General features: G+C 43.0%; 2 protein-coding genes and 1 long non-coding RNA gene across 16 annotated transcripts in view; 2 read left to right on the plus strand and 1 right to left on the minus strand.

Moving 5' to 3' along the window:
- LOC121077009 lies at positions 1 to 5,722 on the plus strand. The gene is made up of 4 exons (XR_005823863.1): positions 1 to 1,655; positions 4,161 to 4,296; positions 4,376 to 4,469; positions 5,621 to 5,722. It is a non-coding gene; the product is annotated as an uncharacterized LOC121077009 (long non-coding RNA).
- On the minus strand, positions 5,408 to 15,515 carry LRRC36 (leucine rich repeat containing 36). 6 transcript variants are annotated; one of them, XR_005823862.1, is made up of 10 exons: positions 15,390 to 15,515; positions 14,069 to 14,142; positions 12,793 to 12,989; positions 12,530 to 12,704; positions 11,840 to 12,054; positions 10,216 to 10,378; positions 9,817 to 9,983; positions 7,590 to 7,697; positions 6,440 to 6,555; positions 5,408 to 5,815 (listed from the first exon to the last, which is right to left on the minus strand). XR_005823862.1 is itself a non-coding variant. In XM_040571763.1 (9 exons), exons 2-9 carry the CDS (start codon positions 14,130 to 14,132, stop codon positions 5,771 to 5,773), a joined length of 1,083 nt encoding a protein of 360 aa, XP_040427697.1. In that variant the 5' UTR covers positions 14,133 to 14,142; positions 15,390 to 15,515; the 3' UTR covers positions 5,408 to 5,770. The 6 variants fall into 6 exon arrangements, 5 of the variants coding, with proteins under 5 accessions (XP_040427697.1, XP_040427696.1, XP_040427695.1 ...); XM_040571763.1 differs by lacking the exon at positions 9,817 to 9,983; XM_040571762.1 differs by lacking the exon at positions 9,817 to 9,983 and having other exon boundaries at positions 5,408 to 6,555.
- KCTD19 (potassium channel tetramerization domain containing 19) overlaps positions 15,470 to 21,537 on the plus strand; it is a 20,707-nt gene continuing 14,639 nt past the window's right edge. For 3 of the 9 annotated variants that reach the window (XM_040571751.1, XM_040571753.1, XM_040571752.1), the window contains exons 1-4: positions 16,857 to 16,948; positions 18,398 to 18,694; positions 20,354 to 20,504; positions 21,107 to 21,298. In XM_040571751.1, the coding sequence (XP_040427685.1) occupies positions 16,946 to 16,948; positions 18,398 to 18,694; positions 20,354 to 20,504; positions 21,107 to 21,298 (643 nt within the window). In that variant the 5' untranslated portion in view covers positions 16,857 to 16,945. The other 6 variants (XM_040571754.1, XM_040571759.1, XM_040571756.1 and 3 more) reach the window with 6 other exon arrangements.

Below are 21,537 nucleotides of genomic sequence, written 5' to 3' on the forward strand. Positions count from 1 at the left end.
ACTCTGCCCAGCCATGCCACTTGCTCCAACCCTGTGCAGAGGTGGCCTCTCTGCAGCTCCTGGTGGGGTCGCAGGGATCACACCGAGCTTGGCAGCTCCCACATGTGTCCCCAAACCTCTCGGCTTACAGGTGCTCCTTAGCGCCCCAGTGCCTCCGCATGTTCTCTGCTGCTTGCTCTCCAGCTTACTCCAGACATTTCCCCTCCAGACATCTCCGTGTTCCCAGGGAGGCTGCTCCAGTGTCTGCGAGGCTGGATGGGAATGGGGCTGGGTGGTGGGGACGGTGATGGCCCCACAGCCTGGCCGCCCCACCCAGCTGGAGGCACGTTCCTGCCAAACCAGCCCCAGGGGAATGAGTGCTGGAAAAGACCCAGACGGATCTAAGAGAGATCTGAAAAGAAGTCAGCCCTCCCCCGAAGTGATGCGAATGGCTTCCTGGGAACAATGAGATGCTGAGTTGGGTCTTCACCAAAATCAGAATGATTTTTAGATATGAGCACAGTGATCTCCTGGGAGAGCTGTTGGCTGAGTGTGAGTGTACAAGGCTCACCCCATTCATCCTGCGGGAGATGGTCATGGCCCTTCAGAAGAAGCCGTGTGAAATCTGCAGCCGTGACCTGCTCTATGGGCACATCGTGCAGCCCCCATGTGCGGCCGCAGCTACGTGGAGCCACGGCCTCATGGAGAGAAGCACAAGGACCATGTCTCAGACAACACCCCTCAAACACCAGTCTTCATGACTACTGCAAACAGGAAAAATCCGACCTGAAGCTATAAGGAGGAGGGAAATTAAAGGCTACAGGAGGAATGCATTCTGCTGAGAAATGAGCAAGGACTGAGCAAAAAAAAAAAACAGTTCCAGAGGGCGACACTCCTGATAGCTCCCAGCACGGCCTGGTGGGAGAAAGGATCAACAGCCCAGGACGTTCCTGCAGAGCTGGGAGTAGGCTCATGATGGTGCCCATGACCATGAAACCCCCTGTGAGGAAGGAGGACTGCGGGTAAAGGATGGGCAGTGCCAGAGAAGGTGGGACAAGAGCATGATTGTCAATGGGACAGTCCACTTGGTGAGGAGTGGGCTGGCCAATCCTATTACGAGGCCCCAATCTAAAATCTGGGAAAGGTCCTGGTGATCAGGGAAATTTCTGATTATTGTAAAGAGGCAAATGCCAAATCCGATTTCAGAAAGGGCAAGAAGGAGGATCTGGAGAATGACCCTTTATTTCCTCAGAAGGTGGTGGAGTAAATGCTCCTGGAAGCCATTTCTGGGCACATGGAGGACCCGAACAACCCCACAACAAAGCAGCTGGCTGGGTGGACAATGGGAGACCAGGGGATGTTCATCTGGACTTTGGCAAGGCCTTTGGCTTGGTTTCCTCCAGGAGAGACAGGGACTGGATGTTGGGTGGAGAACTGGTTAGGCCACCAGGCTCAGACTGACTAGCAGTATGAAGGCCAGCTGATGCTGGTGGTTCACATTCCTCAGGGATCAACTGTAGGACCGACACCATTTAACACCTTATCAATGAGCTGGTGGGGTCTCAGCAGGTGTGCGCGTGATGCCAAATGGATGATAGAGGTCAATCTGCTGCAGATGGGACCAGAGAGGCCTCAGCAAGCCTTGGGCTGCAGGGAACCTCCCAGAGCTGAGCAAGGTAAAGGCAGCGTCCACCCCTGGAGGCAGCAGATGGGGGGACAGAGAGGTGACAGGGTCAGCAGGTGCCCTGCAGCAAGCTGGGTTAGCGAGGGGTTCCCCTGGGCACAGGGGCTCTGGCTGCTCTCCCTGTGAAGCCTGAAGGGGTGTCAGTGTGGTGCTGAGACAGCAGAGATCCCAAATGTTGGTTGCAGGCCTGCTTTCTGTGATGGAAAGTGACAGAGCCTGTGCAAAAGGCTCGCAGCCCTTTCCCCCACGTTAATGAATCTGTGCTGGCCAAGCGTTTGCTCTGAGGCTGGCTCCACACCAGGTCAAGAAAGATGCTCCAGAGCCAGCACGTAATCCCCTTGCAGTGGAGGAGCCAGCGGGCGGAAGGTGTCCCAGCCAGGATTTATGTTGCTTGCATTGATCGAGGCAGCAGGCACCAAAGCCCTTTTCTCCTTTCCATTTGCTCCTTCCCCTTGGCCCCGGTCCCTGCATCCCACACCTCAGACCTCGCACCCCTCTGTGCTGCCACAAGCACCCAGCGGCTGCCTCCTCCCAGCTGAACCGCAGCCTGGAGCGGTTATTTATGAACGTAGCTGTGAAACATATTCGTGATAACCCAGAGGAGAAAATATGGGATAGCAAGAGCGAATCCACAAGCTGCCATTAGCAGCATCCCAGGAAGAATCGCTGGGGGTGGAGGAAAGAAGAAAAAAGAGGGGGCAAAGTCTTCTCTTCAGGGCAGCAGGGGCATGATGAAGAATATACGGAGTCCTCTAATTCCTGGTCTTCAGTACAGGTAGTTTTGTAGCTGCTAACCCCAAGAGCTAATTAACAGTTTTATTCCTTGTTAATTTGTCTTCTGTCTCTTTATGCAAGCTCATTTTTGGCTCTTTCCCATCTCATTCTCAAATTAACTCGAGACTCTTCCTGGCGTGCAGCAGGCAGGTCCCTGGGCTATGAGGCCCTGCTGCATGCCCCAGCTCTTCATTTCCAGAGGGAAACGTGCCTCTGTAGGTTGGGGATGGAGTGGCTTTCCTCTCTGCAGCTCTGCAAGGCAAATCCTACCGGCAGGTCGCGTTTGGTTTACCCAGGCACCCTTCACAGAAATGTTCAACAATCCAAATAATTTTCTCCAGCATCACCAGCAATATCCAGTAAATATGGCACCACCCATGGATGTTCTCAGGTTTAACTCAGGATTAAAAAACAAAACAAAACAAAAAAAAACGCCTCGTGTAAGTGATCTTCCTGCTTTAATGGGCATCAGGAGCTGGGCTGCGTGTCAACAAGAAAGGCAAGGAAAGATCTTCCCCTCCAAAGAACTCCTTAAAAACTTGCTTTATGGTGGCCTAATACAGAAGGAGAAACAATCCATAGGTCTTCTATTTAGCAGAAGAAGCTAGAAAGTTAGAAAGACATTAGCTGGAAATAAGGCACAACTTTTTATAGATTATGCTAATTTTAATCACTGGATGAGCTATCAAGGGAAGCAACAGAACCTGCTTTTCTTGTGGCCATTTCACCAAAACTGATTGTCATTTATAAAGAGACCATGTGCTTTTGGTTTGATAGCACCCCAGCATACATAGGAATGACCTTCTTCACTGGGGGGATCCAGTGGATTCCTTTGGGAAGCAAAGATCCAGCGGGTAACATGGCTAATGATGGGAAGCTTATGATTTAAATTAAATGAAGTCAGCCTGTGTTTGATCTGAAGCCTTCCTGGGTTCCTTGCTAGGGCGTCATTAAGTTCATGTAAATAAATCAGAAACTGAGGCCAAGAGAAATTATCAGTGTCTGGCAGCGAGACATAAGCTACTCCCTCTCCGTAAACTTCCGGGCCTCTTGGCACAGCTGAAGCCCTGTGGGAATGCCAGAATGAGCTCTGTCCTGGAAAATTTGCGTGCTGCTTTGATGAACTGCACAGCAGAGGTAGCAGGAGGTTACAGCATGAACACAGCTCCGTAGCCTTGCCTCGCTGCATAGCTGCTTCGGGTATGAGGCAAACTGTTGATAGAAGCAGTCTGAGAGCTCGTCAGTCGCTACAGGCACAGAAGTGACGGTGGTCCTGCTCCGGTCCCCCTGCACAGGGTGGTTGTGGCCCAACAGCAACATCCCTGGCTGAAACCTGCACCAGCCTGCTGGCCCCGGCGCTGCTCTGCGAGACTTCCTCCGGCTACACCGAGCAACCACAAGGCATTTGTCAGATGCTGCTTGACACGCACAGCTAAAACGTGCTGCTACTCACTTTACCTGCCTGGTAATGCAGTGGTTGTACCAGTGACTTGTTGGCTGACAATCGTTCTGGGCTGCCCAATCCACAGGCCAGGGCACAGCTGGCACAGAAGGGTTTCTGCATTCATCACAGCTTTGCTTTAGTCTCCTACCGCTCTTCAGTCTTCAGTTTTGTGAGATTTCTATTTCCCTTGGTTGAAAGTTTCTCAGGTTTTGACACAGACGCATCCTGTCTGTACTATCACATTTACTGTCTAAAATTGTTTGGATTTTTTTTTTCCAGCTATGCTGACCCCATTGGTGGTACCTGCCCCTGTGTGTGCCTGAAGCAGCCCCTCTAACATGTACAGCAGCTTCTGTAGGAGTCTGCTTCTGGGTCTGGGCTTCTTCTGGAAATGAGATAAAAGTCCCTACTAATTGTGAGTGACCCTGGATAACTTTAGGGAAATGTCTGCTAATTATTTTGCTTCTACTGAGCCTGGTATTCACTTTTTATAGATGCAAAAACAGTATTGTCCTGGAAATGCCTCATCAGACTGTGCAGCAAGAAAAAGAGTGCGGTTTAAACTACAGCCCCACACCGATGGAAAGGGTAATGCTAGCCAGGTGGGACGTTACCAAAACAGGACCTTAAATTTCTTCAGTACAAGCTATTTCTCTGCCACAAGGTCACTTCCCTAGAGAGTTTCTAGGCTGATCTAAAATCACCTGGGGCCATGCCTGTGCTAAAAGAAGGGCTTCGCACTTTTAACAGCAAGTTGTGTGCCTGGGACTAGGGGTCTGGCTCCTCTGAGAGTTCATTTTTCTCTGGGATGAATGATTTGGCCGGAGATACTGATGAGGAATGATCATCCTCAAGGACATAGGTTCAGACCCAGAAGAGTGAGGCAGCGTTTGCCAATAAGCCCAGCAAGACCTTGCCCTTTGTCCCTGTGTAGGAGGAGCACAAGAAGAACTTACAGCTGCTGCTGTTTCAAGAAATGCTGCTCTTCTGTGTGGCAGCTTGCACTGGAATACACTTGAAGAGGAATGCAGTAAAAAAAAAAAAAGTGCATGCACTTGGACATGCATGTGAGCTGCGGGTGGTGGCAACGCAGGACAGGGCTCACTCCACCCTCACTGAGCATCCGTCTGCTGAGTGCACTGCACTCACTGCAGATCGTTGGCCTCACGCCAGGCAAAACAGCTTCCTTGTCTAGTTGTACCTGCCCTGCCTTCCTCGGTACTTTTCCATTTCACTGTGAGACCGACAGACAATGTGTTCCAACAGTAAATTGTGTTCAGACATGATTCAGAAACAGCTTGTATCCTGGTGGGTCAATGACTTCCTCAGAGGCATAAATCTAAACCTAGGACTAGGACTTCAAGTGTTTGCAGTCAGTGCCCTGAGATACTGGTTTGAATATCAATGTGACAAGCAATACTTCATGGCCAGCTACACGTTGCCAGCACTATGCTGGAATATTGATTCAGTACCATTTTAGAGTGAATTGAATTAACTAAATTACCATCCTCCCAGCACACCACGAGCTCAGATAAAATTTATTATACAGGAGTCATCCCCACTTTTTGTTAATGTAATAAACGTGGCAGAAGAAGACAGGGGAAGATAGGAGCAGGAAGATGCTGAGAAATTGACCAAAGCAAGGATTAGATTCACCAGCTTCAAATGCAGCAAGAGATTTCATACAATCTAAAAATGAACACAATCCATATTTAATGTCTGTTTTGTTCCCTTTACAGAGGACAATTGCATAATTGCTCTGAACTCCAGTACTGACTACAGCTGTATGCTGATGGTACCGACGCAGTTCTTCTAGTGGGGATGATGTCTCGTGACTGGTGCATTTTTCAGAAGGAAGAGGTGTTTTGTGAACAGCAGGACTGTTTCCCTTACTCAGCTGTTGCAGCAGGAAGTTGTTTGTGGACACTAAAGACCTGGGAAAGATTGTGGCAGAAAAAAGATTAAAATGGTGAGCATGCATTCAGTAGAGGGAACCTGCTACGATTAGGAACATTTTTCCAAAACTGGTATACTGATTTCCATTTATTCAAATTCACACACAAAAAGTTGAAATTTGTACTTAAAGCTCTGTGTTTCAAGACAATCACAACCACAGCTATGACTCATTTCAAGATTTCGTGCCTAACTGGCTTACAATGATTTATAACCGACAGCAACCATTCAAACTGTGTCGTAGAGATTGGTAGCGTGTGCTAAAACAGCTGGAAGCCGACTAACAGAGTACTATGATTGCAAAAGACAAAGACTCTGGTCTGCGATTTGACCTGTGATACTTTTTCTAAAAAAAGCAGTTTCAGCACACACAGAATATCACTGATTTTCCACTCATTGAACTGGCACTTTCATATCTTGGCTTAAAAGTCTGTAACCTCAGAATAGCTTGCTCATGTGTCAAAGCCCTGAATTCCTGAATTTGCCACCAGTGCAGGGATACTACGATAAGCACACGTGAACTAGGACTGGAAGAGTTCTGCTGGGACACAGGTGCCACCTCCTGTTGTGACACGGCTTGTTCGGTAACTGAGGCCAGCCCCTACCTTTGGCTCTCCTGCAGAAGAGCCACCATCTCCTGGAGTCCAGTAAGTTGTTTCACTTCCAGTCTTAGGGAATTCCACCTGGGAACTCAGCTGGTCATTTTTCCAAAGCAACTCATCTTAAGGAAACACAGTGAGAGGTCTGAGCAAAATCACCAAAAGCTGGTAAACGCATTTTTAATAAAAGCAATTCTCGATGCTAATGCATAACAGAGTAAATTATTACGAGCAATATTAATAATAGCCACAGTTATTATTACTATCTCTTTTGTTCAAACCCTAAGTTGAACCTGTTCTAGGCACATTTTTGGATCAAAAGTTTTTTGATAGACTGCTGTACTGAGCATGCCTCTAACAGGAAGGGCTGCTCTGAGAGACAATGGGGATTGTGGGATCCAGGGGCTGGGGGTTACACCAAACAAAAATCACCACAGCAGCCTGTGAAGGGTTGTGGTCCTTTGTTACACAAAGCCTTTAAAAGTCAGGGCTGAGGGACTGGCTAAAACGCATCCTGCAGCAACCCTGCAGCATCCAGGGCACAGAACTGTATGGCTGCTGCTACGGGGCAGCTCAGAACAGATGCTCAAACTTGTGAGGCTATCTCCGATTACACAGCAGCTGTCACCATGTATACTGGCCACTAAAGTGCTGGACAAATGGAGATTAAGGCTTGGACCACTGTCAGTTTTTCTGTACGCTAGGACAGACTGAAAATATCAGAAAATCATCTTCAGTTTGTTGGGAAGCTTGTGCTGGTCTGTCAGCAGTCAAGGAATCCATCCAATGATGTTAGTGTTTCCTTGTTACATTACAGTAATCTTGTTCTTATTGCACAGTGTATAAAAGCTCCTAGAAAAGGCATACATGGCATAGCTGGTACTGGCGTAAGGCATGAATGGTTGCATTGTGACCGTTCTTGCGAGCCTTGTAAGGCCACATCAGCCACCATTTACTTGATGTACCATAGCCCAGGTGGCTATAAATGAATCCTTCCACTTCTAAAAGAATAGCTTGTACAGCTGCTAAGGAGAAGACCCCAGTTTCATTCCTTACTCTTTGTAATCATTGTGAGCTTACCTGGAAGCAGAAAACAAAAGTAATTTGAACAGTCACATTGCTCACAATAAATTAAAGCTAAGTCGTTTGGCCCTACCGTACATGGATGCTTGGTTTCTTTGGATATGATAACTAGAAGCAGCAGTATGATCCATCTTGTGCAACGTGGAAGCTGAGACATGGCTTTCCACCAGCCCTTTCCTTGCTGCCGCAGCAGATATTCCAGTTGTGACAAGACAAGATAAAACAAACACCAACAAAAGACAAAACCAAAACAATACAATACAAGAAAACAACAAAGGGTTGCTGAATCAAGTTAGTGTTAAGAGAAATTAAGCCCTCTTCTGCAGTTTTCCCAGTACCTGGTAAGTTCCTAGAAGCCTTTCCAGTGACGCTGCTGAGCCCTCTGAAGAGCGATAATGACAATGAGTGTAACATGGCACGAATTTAAGCGAACCCTTATGTCACTGCTTTGAAGTATTTGTTTGGAACACACTAAAGAAAAAAGCCACTTTCAAAGCATAGGGTGTACAAGAATAACCTAAACAAACAGTAACATCTGAAACACAAAAAGATATCCAGGCATTTTGGCAGGGAGCTTAGGTGATGTCAGAAAACAAATCTAAACAGAAGTGTTTCTATGGATTTCTTTCTTTTCTTTTTTTTTTTTTTTTTGAGAACTAATTGGAAACCAGATTTTAGGTTTGGATTTAAACATATCCTTGCAGCATCTGCAATGCTATCCCCGTGCTACGCATTTTAGTCCCAAGAAGTACAAGTTTGAGGCTGTGGAGCAAAGGAAGGAAAAACCTGGCATCCTCCTGCTCACATTATTGCCACGGGTTTAGCTGGTGATCTTGAGAAAGTCATTTGACATGGCTGTCCCTGTTTTTTCCTGAGATTTTAGCCAGTAGACTTCAAAGTAAATTACAAAATCAAAAGAAAGTCCTACCCTTTGAGCTCTCTTCTTTCTGCCCTCATAAATTAGCATCTTTTGCCCTACTGGGACAGAGCTTTGAGAACAATGAAGAGCTCAGCATAGGTCAACATCACAATGGGATGAGCCGGGGCTCTTCTCTAGGTGGACTGCGCAGATCTTGAACTCCCAGTAGGATAGGTATCTTACTGAACCCAGTCATCTCATTTGCTGTCTCAGTGTGTTAGAGTAGATCCACTGAGAAAGAAAGACCAGTCTTCCACTGGATCAAGATATTAATTCATTTTGTTGCATCTCATGACCACGCGTTTGTTAAATCCAACCTGAGGAAGGGAGCAGGAGCACTGCTAGAGGCAGTCTAGTGGACCAGGACTCATCCTGTCTGCGACAGGCTGCGATAAAATCATATTGAGTAAAACTAACCCACAGCTGAAATACGTGTGCAACATCTGGGAAATGCAGTAATTTGAGCAACTATGGCACTTGGCCCTACATGGAGGATGATACGCTAAAACTGTTGCTAGAAGTCTTGCTGTGGAGTAGACAGACACATCTTTTCTGGATCGGACATGAGACAAAAATCAGTAGAAACAGGCCTGCAGAGGCAGAATGATGAATGTTTGTTTGCTTGTTTTCCTGGGAACCAGAAGAAGCCAGTATGCAGCCAAACAGCTCCTCTCCGTGGCAGCTGCCCGACCAGCACAGACACTGTTAGATAAATAATGCTAGAAATGGGTGCAAGATCTGGAAAGAATTACAAACAGGATGAGCAAGAAGGTGTTGGTTGATCCCAGCACCTGGGAGAAGAAAAGGCTTCTGACCTGCCTTGCTAAGGCAAGAGGACTACTGTGTGCTTTCCACCCTTAGTCACCCCAGCCTCAAGGGGAAAACGTATCAGGACTTCACCACTATCTCAGAAAAACTAGAGCAAGCCCAAAGCCCTAACTAGAGCCACTCAGAGATTTTCAAACGAAAGTCTTGCCAGGAGGTATCAGTTCACTGAACTGGAGATACTTGCAACCAAAATATTTGAGTATCAACAAACTTCTACTATGAAAAAGGTCAGGGAGAGCAGAGACCTTGTGGGGAACCTCTGCTGCCCTGGCTCAAGGCAGGCATTAAGGAAGTGCTCTTATTTCAAGGTGCCACAAATTCGATACTTCCCAGAAGAATCAGCCTGTTGATCCCAAATATAAAGAGCATTCAGAATGCATGACTGGAAATCCTACTGGAAGATGTCTTTTCTCAATGTAATTAAATCAGGTGATTAATCCTTTCACAATTTCATTATTACAAGGAAGTTATCCTCATTAAAAAGTTCGTGATAAGGTCATTTTGTTACTGAATTTCCATTAGTACATTGACAAAGAGAACTAAAACCACCTACCGCAGCAGAATCCATTCTATCGAATTGTTCAGTATATTTAAGCTGAGTCCTTTGGACTTTGGGATTGTTTCTAGCTAAGATTGAAGAGGAGTGTCCAGCTGTCAGATGAGCATCCTGCCGTGGAGCAGTACAAGCCACAAGATGGAAAAGCAAGTTTTGGGCAGGAACTACAGAGATACAAAAAGATTTCAACAAAAATCTAAAAACTATGGTGTTTTCATACATAACATTCTGTTACGGAAAGAGTAGAACAAGGTCCCAGAATATCAGACTTGCAGTCAATAACCAAAAAAAAAAGTAAAGAGGTATGGTGAAATACATTCCTGACTTTAAACACAGATTGAGAGAAAGCAAAAAAATGTTTAAGATGAAGTGTTTGCATCTATATGAAAAGCTTACCAAGAAAATCCTTGTTAACCAGGAGAGATCCAGGCCCGTTCCAGTGACAATCCACCAGCTTCAGGAGCTGCTGGAGGACACCTGTAACCTTGGACTCTTTTTCACTTCCAGTGGCACTCTGACCTTCTGTGACAGCAGTATCATTACTTAGCTCAGTGGAAGACTAATGAGAAAAAGGCAAAGCTATTTACTTTCTCAGCTAATGTCTGCAGTACATCTGCAAGCACCTCCTGCCTTAGCTGGACACACTTAACAGGTATTTATGCATGCACTTTTCCAACTGGGCACAAACAAATTAGAGGCACAGGATGAAGCTGAGTTTATGTGAAAGCATACACAAATGATCTCCAGTGAACCTGCATTTTGTACAGTTTTTCAGTAGTGTACTGAAAGCGTACTTTTTTTCACTCCCTGTGCAGTAACATCACACTGAAAATTCATGTTCTCTGTCCTGAAACCCCTTTTTCAGAATCACTGTTGTCCCTAGGCTCTGTCAGAGATAGACAGCCTCTCCCACTGCATGTGCCTTCAGTTCCTGTAGCAAAGTGGGTGCCTGTTATTATAATTAATGGCAGTGACATTTATATAGTTCATTATCACACTTTTATATTTCTTTTCAACATCCTATGGCATTGAAAACAAACTGAAGACACATGGACAAATGGATAAAATTGTCTCTGTAGCCAGCTGAATGGTAAATGCAAAGTTAGTGATGATGCAACACAGGATTTGTCCCAGGGCTTTGTGTGTGAATGGGACGAATGGGACACAAAAGAGAGTCCATACAAGCCAAGAGCTAAAGGACAGGTGCTCAGAGGCTTGTGTAATATGTAGCGCGATAAAGGGATGGGGCAAATGGTTATGTAAAATGTCTGCCTGTATTGCTCTGAAGCATAAACAGTTTAATATTGAAGAGACCACCTCATCAGGCCCATTTGATGCTTGTCCTATACTCCTGACTGTTATTCCTGTACTGAACACAGGAAGACATCTCCCCTTAACTTGGGATACCGAGAGACAGAAAACCTACTGTCTCACTCTTACTTCACTGTGAAAAAATGGTTCTCGTTATAATTCTCTCTGCTCTTCAGTGGTTAATGTTCGATCGTTGATGCTTGCGCAGGCCCCCCACTATGTGCTGCTGCAGCAGCCTAAAGGCTCCTAACTTATGTAAGCCTGAAGTAGCTGGGGGGAGGATGAACAGTGAAGGCAGCAGAGACACTAAGGGAACTACTTTGTTCATTGTGGCTTCTCTTACTTCACATGCACGCAGGAAAATAAGATGCACATCTCACCACAGTGGCTGTAAATCACTGCAGGTTGAGAGTGCTCTTTGGTCATATCCTAAGGTCAGTTAGAGGTGCTCAGGACAACTGTACAGACTGCTTGCTGAAAAATTATCACAGTACTCCCAACACTGGCTCTACAAAGTTCAACTGCTTTTAGACTGCTAGAGCAGTAGTGGATGGTTTTAGACGGTTTTGTGCTACTGCCTTTTGAAGATGCAGAAGCTATTTCGTATTATCTGTACAGAACATTTTTATACTAGGAGATTTCCATTAGCATCTCAATTTACACGTGTGTATTTGTGAAGAACAACAATGACAAGTAATACAATACTTGCCTCCTTGTGAGAGTCTTTGAAGCAAAGATTAGGAGACATTGGGGAATGCAGGGTCTCACTTTGCGTATATTCCACTCTAGCTGGGCTGGAAGACCTGCGAGCTGCAGGTTCTCTGACCTTCTCAGGTACTGAAGATACCATGGCTGGTTTCATCATTATGGACTTCAAGTTCTCCAGTAAAACTTCAGCTGATAATGAAGTTGCATCTCTGAAGCCTGCAGATAAAGTAGAAAAACGACTGGCTAGTAGAGCAGAGCTATGGATTAGAGGCATGCAGGTATTCAGACCTGTGGGAAAGAGAAGAGCAAACCAGATACACTTTCTCTAATGTTTTATCCTTGTCTCCTCTATGAAGTGACTGACACAGCAGCAGTTTGACTATAAAGGACTACGTCTTCACAAAGGACATCAAGACACACATTTTCAAAAGTATATAGGGGATTATACCTTTTAAACACCAATGTCTTATTGATTTCAGCATAAACTAGTCATCCAAATGCCATCAAGGATCTGGGTTTTTGACAGTGTGTCAATAAACTGGATAGAAGCGTGCATTTCACTTAGAAGAGTCCTAAAATTCATCTATTGACCACAGATTTTGGGAATGAAATACATGAAAACAACTTCATAATAGTCTGAGATTAAGAAAGAAGAAGCCTCTCACAGGTACTATTTTTTATTTTTTTTTACCTGACTTGATGTTTAAAGGATTCCCGTGTTTAATTTCTGTCTCAGTGAGCTGTGTGAGTGTACTGCCGCTGGCAGTCTGCGAAGACGTATTCATTTCTGTAGGAAGCCTCCCACCATAATCCCTGTGGCCCTCGATTTTCTTGCCACTCTGAGGTTTCTGGACAAGGTGCCCGTGCTGAGGAGAAGAGGTCACAGAGACGTGGTAAAAAATCATCAAAATTGCTTAGCCTGGCATCTCTGGATGACTTATTTGTGTTATTTATATTTGTGTCACTCAAATTCAATCTCTTTGTAGAATATATATCCTGGCTAAGTTCACAGATGCTAGACTTCTGAATTGTGTCCGTCTCTGGGGAGGAGTTGAAAGTTTTACTATCTGAGAAGACCACATGCAGACCTCCTGCTCTCATTTTCCCTGAGGAGCACAGGGATGAACGCAGTTGTGAGCATGATGATCGGTCTGGAAAGAAGTAAAAACATTACAGTGTGAAGAATAAAACTAAAAACTGCAACACAGTCACATAAAGCATATTTTGACTTGTGTTTTCCTTCCAACCCTAGATAAGAGAAAGAAACTAGACCTCTTAATAACACCTGTATCCACAGTACAACTGCTGCTGCTGCTGTATCCTGCTGCTAAGATTCAGTACAACAGAATGAACACTCAATAGACTGCCAAAACCACATACATTTTAGGGTTTTAGGATTGCTGGAATCAGTGTAGAAAAGTCATTTCAGTATGTCAATACGTCATATGCAGAAAGGGAACACTCGATTTGCCACCATTAGGCAGAAATTCACTTGGAAAATTCAATCTGAGTTAGACTTCAGTGCAGAAATTGGTAAAACACATTAAGTTAGCTCCTTGTGGCTTGATATGCATTAGAAGAGAAATCACTAGAAGCAGTGAGAATGTTTTTTCAGGAGAGATTAAAAAAAAAAAAAAAAAGAGTTGGTCTGACCATGGAGATAACACATGATAACAAAGATAGGTCCTTTCCCTAGCAGTAAAATCTCCCCAGCATGGGACAGGCAGGCGGACCTCTGTCCTTTCCAAATCTCCATGAGCTTCCTTTCTACTAGCTGCGAGAGCAACCCCAGACAGCACAGTTACCCACCAGGATTCAAGACTTCCCTAAGCTTTAGGTTCCTTCGATGCTTTATCTCCTCTTTGTTTGTATTTTCCAAGTGACTATTCTTCGGAATACAACAAGAATGAGAAATCCCACCAGTCTAGTTTGGGATCAAACCCCAAGTGAGCACACAGATGCATTCTCTAAAGATTTACAGTGTGAAATGTTTAGCTAAATATCGGTAAAGCTCATAGCATAGGCACTGTTTAAACACAGAATCTGTCTGATAGCACAGCTTTTAAAGTGTGAGTGGATCAATCTGGAGAGAACAATATTGACCATCCAGCCTCCTGTTTAACCCAGGGCACAGGACTACCCTGAATTAACCATACACAAAAAATCCAGCCTTGACTAAAATATTCTCGGTGTCAAAATCTTGCTGTATTGATTATACAACAAAAAGTACCAGTTTTTGTGCCGACATCATTAGATATTGAAGACATCCTTCTGCTTACTGCGTGGCTCTTCATTATATTCTCCCTAGAGCAGCAACATAAAATAGTTGATTTAATGGAATTTTAAGTGGAGTCAGGTATAAAACATGAGTCAGAGCAGCAGAAGCTGGTGGATAACACAATTAGACTCTACTTCCACGTTGTACCATGGCGCATGAGAAAACACGTGAAGACACATCATGCTTGGATGTTATGTACAACCTCCACAATTAAGACAAATGTTAAACTTCAAAGCAACTGCTACACAAAACCAAACTTCTCTTTTTCACTCTACCTTCTGAACTGAATAACGGTTGTTTTGAACACAAAAGAGTGGCTGGTCCCTCAGCAGTAAACAGAACTAGGTTTGGCTGACTTGATCCTACCTTGTTCACAGTTAAGCTAATGGAGAAATTTTGACCCCACTGTGACTCCCAATTTTTCATGAAATCAGTGGGTGTCAAGAACAAGTACAAGCAATAAATAAAAGCGCATATATTAAATAATTATTAATACAATTATATGCAATCAAACATCATATAAAGTTATAACAAAATATTTATAAAATATTTGTTTATAGATTGTATAATAAATTATCCTTGTGTTCTATTTTTCAGAAAAAAACTTTCCTCTTTTCCACCTTATGCTAAAATGTAGTCTGGCAGCCCTTCCTTCACCCTCCCTGGAACATCTCTTCTAAAAGCATCCAACAGTGTTTCATTATAGTTGTCACTTTTCTGCAGGCAAGTCTACCAGGAGAGGACAACAGAGAAACTGGCAACCCTGAAATCAAAAACCTGATACACAAAATCTGCCTCAGTAGCAGCTTCCACAGGCTAAATTGCTACCTGGAAAGATATTTAAAAAGTTGTCTTCATGACAGCTGAGACTTCCAGTATAATACACAGATCTGGTAACAAGTGAACCTAAAAACATATGAGACAGATATATTCCTACTGCTGAGGTGTGGCACAGTCCCAGAACAGGGTTATTGTTTCATACATTTACTTATATATTAGCATTTAATTATGTATTAACTTCTGTTTATTAATTTATCAATAGTTATTAGTAATCCAAAATGATTTTTTAATGTTATCTGCCATTGTTTAGCATTAGTGAATACAATTACATTAAAAGCCTTGAAAAAAATCACAGATTGATTTTTTTTGTTTGCTTGCTGAATTGGTATGAACCGTTAAAATGATGGTGATATGAACATTTCCAACCTGTTTTTCAGTTACTTTTCACATTTGTGAAGCAGCAGCTGTTTAAATTGCATTTCTAATAACTTAACAGCTTTGTGCACACAGGTGTAACCCGTGAGATCAGCTCATTTTCCCAGCATACGCTCAGACCAGGTGAGAAGATGGATGCTGCAGTGGAATATGTGGGTTTCTTTGTCTCACCAGTGTCTGAATTTACTTTGTTGTCTTTCATCTGGATTTCTAGAACATGATTCATTCAGCTGAGAAGTAAGGTGAGCTACTCTGAGTTCTTCCTGGTAGCTTAGAGTGGGGTCTTTATCTAAAGCCCTTCTTAAAATTCTCCCCCGCCCCTGTTTTTTTGTGAAAACTAAAAATATTGCATGTTAATGATGATTAGTCAGGTAATGAGATGTTGTATTCTATTTTTTTTATTTTTATTCCTCGCCCTTACTTCTCACTTTCTTCTATTTTATCTAAGAGAAATGACATGAACAGAATGTGATTAACAAAATCTATCAAATTACCATTGTGATAATCTGTTTTTAAGATAAATCACCATCCTGCCTCTTCCAATGGGGTGCAGGAGGCTCTTATAGGGAACCTCACAGCTGAGCTCCCTTGTCCTGTGGCTGTCACAGAGGTCAGAAAAACATCAAATGCTGGCAAAATAGACCCTGAAGTCGCTCATGACAACTGATTTTAAAACAGAGCCTCTCCAGAGCACACACATCTTAATATTAGAAGATTAGCATGCAGTTTGTAACTACACTAGTGAATTTAAATGGAATGTGATCACCAGGTGTAGAAACACTAACAGTGTCTGAGGAGATAGGCTTTCACTGACTTAAATAAAACTGAGGGTCCTTGTTCTTGAATCACTTCTCAATTTGGAATGTGTAATGCCACTGGGGAAAAACACCACCACCATGAAGTGATGTTAGAATCACTATTTTCCACAATAATCGAGGAAATGGAAAAGAAACTGAGGTGCACCTCTGTATAGATAACAGCCTTTTATTTTACAGACTTGTCCTAGTGTCTTTTGTAATCAGCTGTCTCATTTTTTGGGGTCAAATAACAAAAACTATTTTGTGAACCTGCTGAACTGAGGCAGCTCTGGGAGCAGCAGCAGCAACCTGTTCTGGCTCTTCACCTTTTAACCCATCTTTGCAGCCGCATCTGAGCGTGTTTGATCAGAGACCGCCAAGGGTAAAACAAGAATCCCTCTGGGGTCCCTTTATATTTAGGGTGGTCTTTTTATCGTGCTTTATAGTACAAGTAGTACTTTAGAGTTCTTTGCCTGCACTTATCTTGTGGTTAGCAATGGTAGTAGCAACAGGATTACGGCTCCCTTTTTGCTGAGGAGCACCAAGAGCTGGTGTCCCACAGACAGGGCACCCCTGCAGCCCTACACGCCCCCAGTGCCAGCATTCCCGGCCCCATCTTTGCCGCATCAAGGCCCACGGGGTATCGCTGGGCTCCAGGCCCCTCTTGCCCCGACCCCCACCCCCTCAGCGCCCCCGGCTCCCCCTCAGCGCCCGGCCGGTACCTGCCTCGAGCCCGGGGCACGGTGGCTCCCGACACAGGCCTCGCCCGTTGCCCTCCCGGCCGTTGCCCGGCACCGCCGCCTGAGGCGCGGCCGCCATGGTAGGGGCAGGGCCGGGGGAGGCTCCGCTTCCCTCAGGCGGCCTCGGGGCTGTGTGGGGGGCCGGGGCTCGGTCCTCGGCCCGCGGGCATCGGAGGCTGGCTGCAGGAAGCGGCCTGAGGGGGGCTGGCAGCGGGGAGGCGGTGTGCTGGTGAAAGATGGGGTGGGGAAAAAAATTCTATAGCAGCACCCCCAAATGGATCACTCTTGCTGTTTAGTGAGCTAGATCGGCCTGAGGTCCCGCTGGGCTCCGGAGCCCAGCATGAGGGAGCTGGGAGCAGCTGTGTGCGTGCTGTCTTCTGCTTCCCCTAAATGCTGGGAATGAGCCTTAGAAATACCCAGATTTGGTCAGTTTTTAAAAATTGGGTTTCATTCTTGCTCGCCTTGACCTAGATTTTTCATGTTTTCTCTGCAAATATTTAATTTGTTTTGAACTTGCCAGGTGGCATCAGTGTTACGAAGCTGATGAGAACACCTGTGAAAAGCTGAAGCTAGAGCACTTTGAGGCCAGTATAACTGTGGTTCTCAGCATTGCCACGGTGACCACCAGCAGCACCTTCTTTCACCTCGGTTTTGATTTGCAGCTCTCTCAAGATAGCTACAGTTCTTACGTTCCATTAACAGTTATTTTTTCCATCCTTTTCCAGATTTCCTTTTGACTCCTTGTCTGTAGCCACTGAATGAGAAATAGCCTAAAATACCACGTATCTTCCCCCACTTGTTCCTGCTGCAAGAATCGCATCCTTCATTGTCAACACAAACACTGTCTCCTTGGCTTTTCAGGCTAGCCACTGTGGCTAAGGAGCGCGGTGCTTTGTTTTCAGACTGAATTGGCTTTTCTGTTTTAGTAAGCCACAGACTAATCCACATCTCAGTGTGATACAACAACAAGAAACAATTGCCGCAGACCAATAAACTGTTTCCTTCCTGCTTCTTGGAGTAGTGTGGGAGGGTATACAAGCATTTATTTGTGTTTTATTACGGTCTTGTCATAACAAAATTACTGGTAGCTTACTTAGCTGGAGTTGGTTCAAGCCCTAATACAAATTGTAACAATCAAGAAGTTTTCTGCCTGAAATATAGTTCATTTTATTTGTAAATTTAAAGAAGACGTGGTCGTATTTCAGTTGAGACCGGGTTGTTCTAAGGTTTAACTGTAAGAATTATATGATATAACAGCATGCAATTTGTTAACTTTTTCACAACCCTCGATCCATATTAAACTAAGGAATATGCATGCACAATGAATAAGAAATGTAATGCCCTTGGGCATTTGCCCCATAATTAATTTTTTGATGAGCTGCTTCAAAACATGTGGTGTGGATGCTTCCACAGAAGGGAAATAAAATGCAAAGTCCAATGGAGTTTTAAAATAAAATGGCCTTTTTTTTTTCTTTCAGAATTCACAGGTTCATTCTTGCCTCTTGATATGTTTTCCTTTTCTTTTGAAGGAACCAGAGAGTATTATTGAATCTGCAGAAGAAGAGTCAATTAATTTTAATGTTGGTGGCTGGCATTTCTCAATTCCCAAAAGTAAAGTCACTCAATTTCCTGAATCTCCGTTATGGAAAGCAGCTGCTGTACAAGACCAGTCTGAAAATCTAAGATTATTTATTGACCACGATGGTTTTATATTTAGGCACCTTCACTATTACATGCAGACTTCAAAATTATCTTTTTTCAGTTGTGCTGAATTTAACTTATTACATGAGCAAGCATTAATTTTTCAGCTGACACCTCTAGTACAGGTAAAGTGGGAAATTCCATGTAGTTCTTCTTTCTCTCTCTCTCTCTATATATATATTTATTATTCTTTGATAATACTCACTGTAGAAGGATGTCAAGGATTTTACATGTATGATTTTATTAATGTTTGCAGTAGTTATCCAAGCAAGTAGTTTTGGCATTCAATTTGTCTGTCATGGACAGTGAGTATGGAAAATGTTCCACATTTGATGCTTGACCTTTCTGTCAGAGCTCATTCAACTGTTATTACTTGTTTATTTGCTAAAATTAAAGCAAGCAGAGGCTTTTATCCACCGACAGTTATACTCAGCATTTTATAACAATTATACTGACCAGTCTTGTTGAATATGAACCCTCTAATCTGAAATAAGGTGAGATTACCACCCATTCTGTTGTTCCCTGAAAAGTTCAGTTTGCCAGAAAAGAAATTCATCCCAGTAGGACATCACTGAATTCATTGTTCAAACAGGGAAATGATACTTCTTCTCCTCCTCCTGTTCTGTAGTTGCATAAATAAACATATTAAATGGAGATCTTTAATATTTAATTTACTGCTTAGCTACAAGAATTATGTATTGAGATTAAAGTGTGATTTTGCATTGTATCAATGAAGGCTGAGTCCATACTTCCTGCATGGATGAACTGTGTATATTCATGCGTTAGTATTTGCATTTCCTCTAAGTTCAAACTCTGAATTTCTTTTCTTTTTTCCTTTTTTTTTTTTTTAGTACTATTCATCAAGTTCTCTCAAAAATACTATAATGCTTAACATTTTTAGCCCAAAATGTTAGCATTTGGGTTTAACATTAACATTTTTGGATTTTTTATTTTATTTTTTTTAGGACCGTATTTAAAGATGTAACATCTCCAAATAGTTTGGGAGAGGAAGACCACCAAACCTCAGTAGTCTATTGTGTTAACAAACAGTACACAATCACATATTTAACGTGGAGCTACTGTGTATGGCCAGGAACACGCTTCACTGAACTAGAATTCTTGAAGTTTCTGGCTTTTAAGTGATTGTCAGTGCAACCTTATTAATTTCTTGAAGGTATATTACATCTGTACTTTAGTAATCATAACTGTAGCTCTAAATTTACTTCATATTTAATACCCTGCAACAGTATGTAACCATTTGTTCCAGGTTTAAAATAATTTATCATTCCATAAAAGATTAGGAAAATAGACGGTTAATAATTACTATAATGAGCCAAACATCAATTCCCTCTTCTAATCATTGAATTCCTTCAGCTTATGGTAAAGATGTTAAAGAGAGCTTACTGTTGTGTTTTTGGCTTTTTCTGTTGTGTACCTTTACACAATGCTAATGTTCTGTCTTGAATTGCAGAGCCAAAATACAAAGAAATACCATCAGAACCCAAATGCTGCAAAAATAATTGGCTTTTTTTTGAATATATAAATTATTTATATTACACATGCAATATTCCTCACACATTCATTCCAGGTACCTTTAGGTATCTAAAAATCAGGAATCTATGTTTGCTTATTCTTGTCCATGTACCATATTCCATGACACATTGTAGTAGGTGTGAACTACGGCATAGCAGCATAGATTAAGTTCTTTCCCATGCCTACTTTTTTTTTTTTGATTAATTATTTGAGTTGAAGTACTAACAGAAAAATTTTATGTATTTTAACAGATTTTAGATAATTTGAAGGAGGAGAAACATAATTTATTTGTCCGACCTGCAGATATACCAGTAGCTCAAAGAACATCTCCGAGTTACTGGAGAACGCGAAAAAGTACCAGCAAGCCCTCAGAGATTCCTCCCAAAAGAAGAGCATTCACAGGTAAGTGTCCCAGACCCTTTTGCAGGATTTTGTCAAGTGCAGTGAGTGCTTTATCACTCAGGTGCCTTGGCTGGGTTACCTCTAGTTGTAGCTGTGTGCTTGCATTTGGACCAGTTCAGAATTTTGTTAACAGAAACACTAGAAGGATTTTAATTTCTTGCCCTATTTTTGCACATCGTTTTCCAAATGTTTGATCACGTCTTGATCATATCACTCTTGATGGGGTGTTTTCATCTTCAACGTCTGTTTCTCACTCTTTGTGTAGGAAACTTCATATTAGGGGCTTGAGAATTCTTTTGCATCCTTAGGATTGTCCATAGACTGTTGTTAGTTTGTTGCAAGCCAGGAATGTTCTAGAGTTTTGAAAAGGTTTTCTTGTCATCTTTTCTTCTTTACTCATCATTATTTAAATAAATAGGAAACACCACACAAATATTTTATTGATTTGTGCTGGGCTAGCGCGTAGCTGTAAGACTATCTTTTGGGGAATGTTAGGTGTTGCACAAAGGTAATGCACTTTTACTGGTTTTGCTGTACTAGAGTCAGGTCATTGAATTCCATTTTTCTTTATTTATTGATTTTTCTCCACTTTCTTTGCCTAGGTTTACATGAAAGTGCTCCCCTAGGGCTAGTGGATACACCTTTACTTGATACAGAAGAAGAAGTGAATTACTGTTTTTTGCCACTAGATTTAGTGAGAAAATATCCCATGCTAGTTAATGATGACAATTTGCTGTGGCTGCTTGAGAATGCAGTCCTGATTGAATGTGAATGCAGTGAGTTCCGTTTCATAGGTAACTATTCTTTTTAAAATTATTATGATGACATGTCTAAATCATTTTAATTAAACTATTTCTATCTGTCTTCAATTATACTTCTTTAAAAATCAGAATCTTTTCATCTTTTTTTTTGGTTTAGTTTTACTGCTCTGTTGAACAACTAACAAGCAAAGCATCTACCAAGTGGCTTCCAGAGTACACATACTTAAAATATACCTACTTACGGTCCTACTTATTTCTCTTTACTAATCCAA

The sequence above is a fragment of the Cygnus olor genome, chromosome 12 (assembly GCF_009769625.2).
Source record: "Cygnus olor isolate bCygOlo1 chromosome 12, bCygOlo1.pri.v2, whole genome shotgun sequence".
Taxonomy (NCBI): domain Eukaryota; kingdom Metazoa; phylum Chordata; class Aves; order Anseriformes; family Anatidae; genus Cygnus; species Cygnus olor.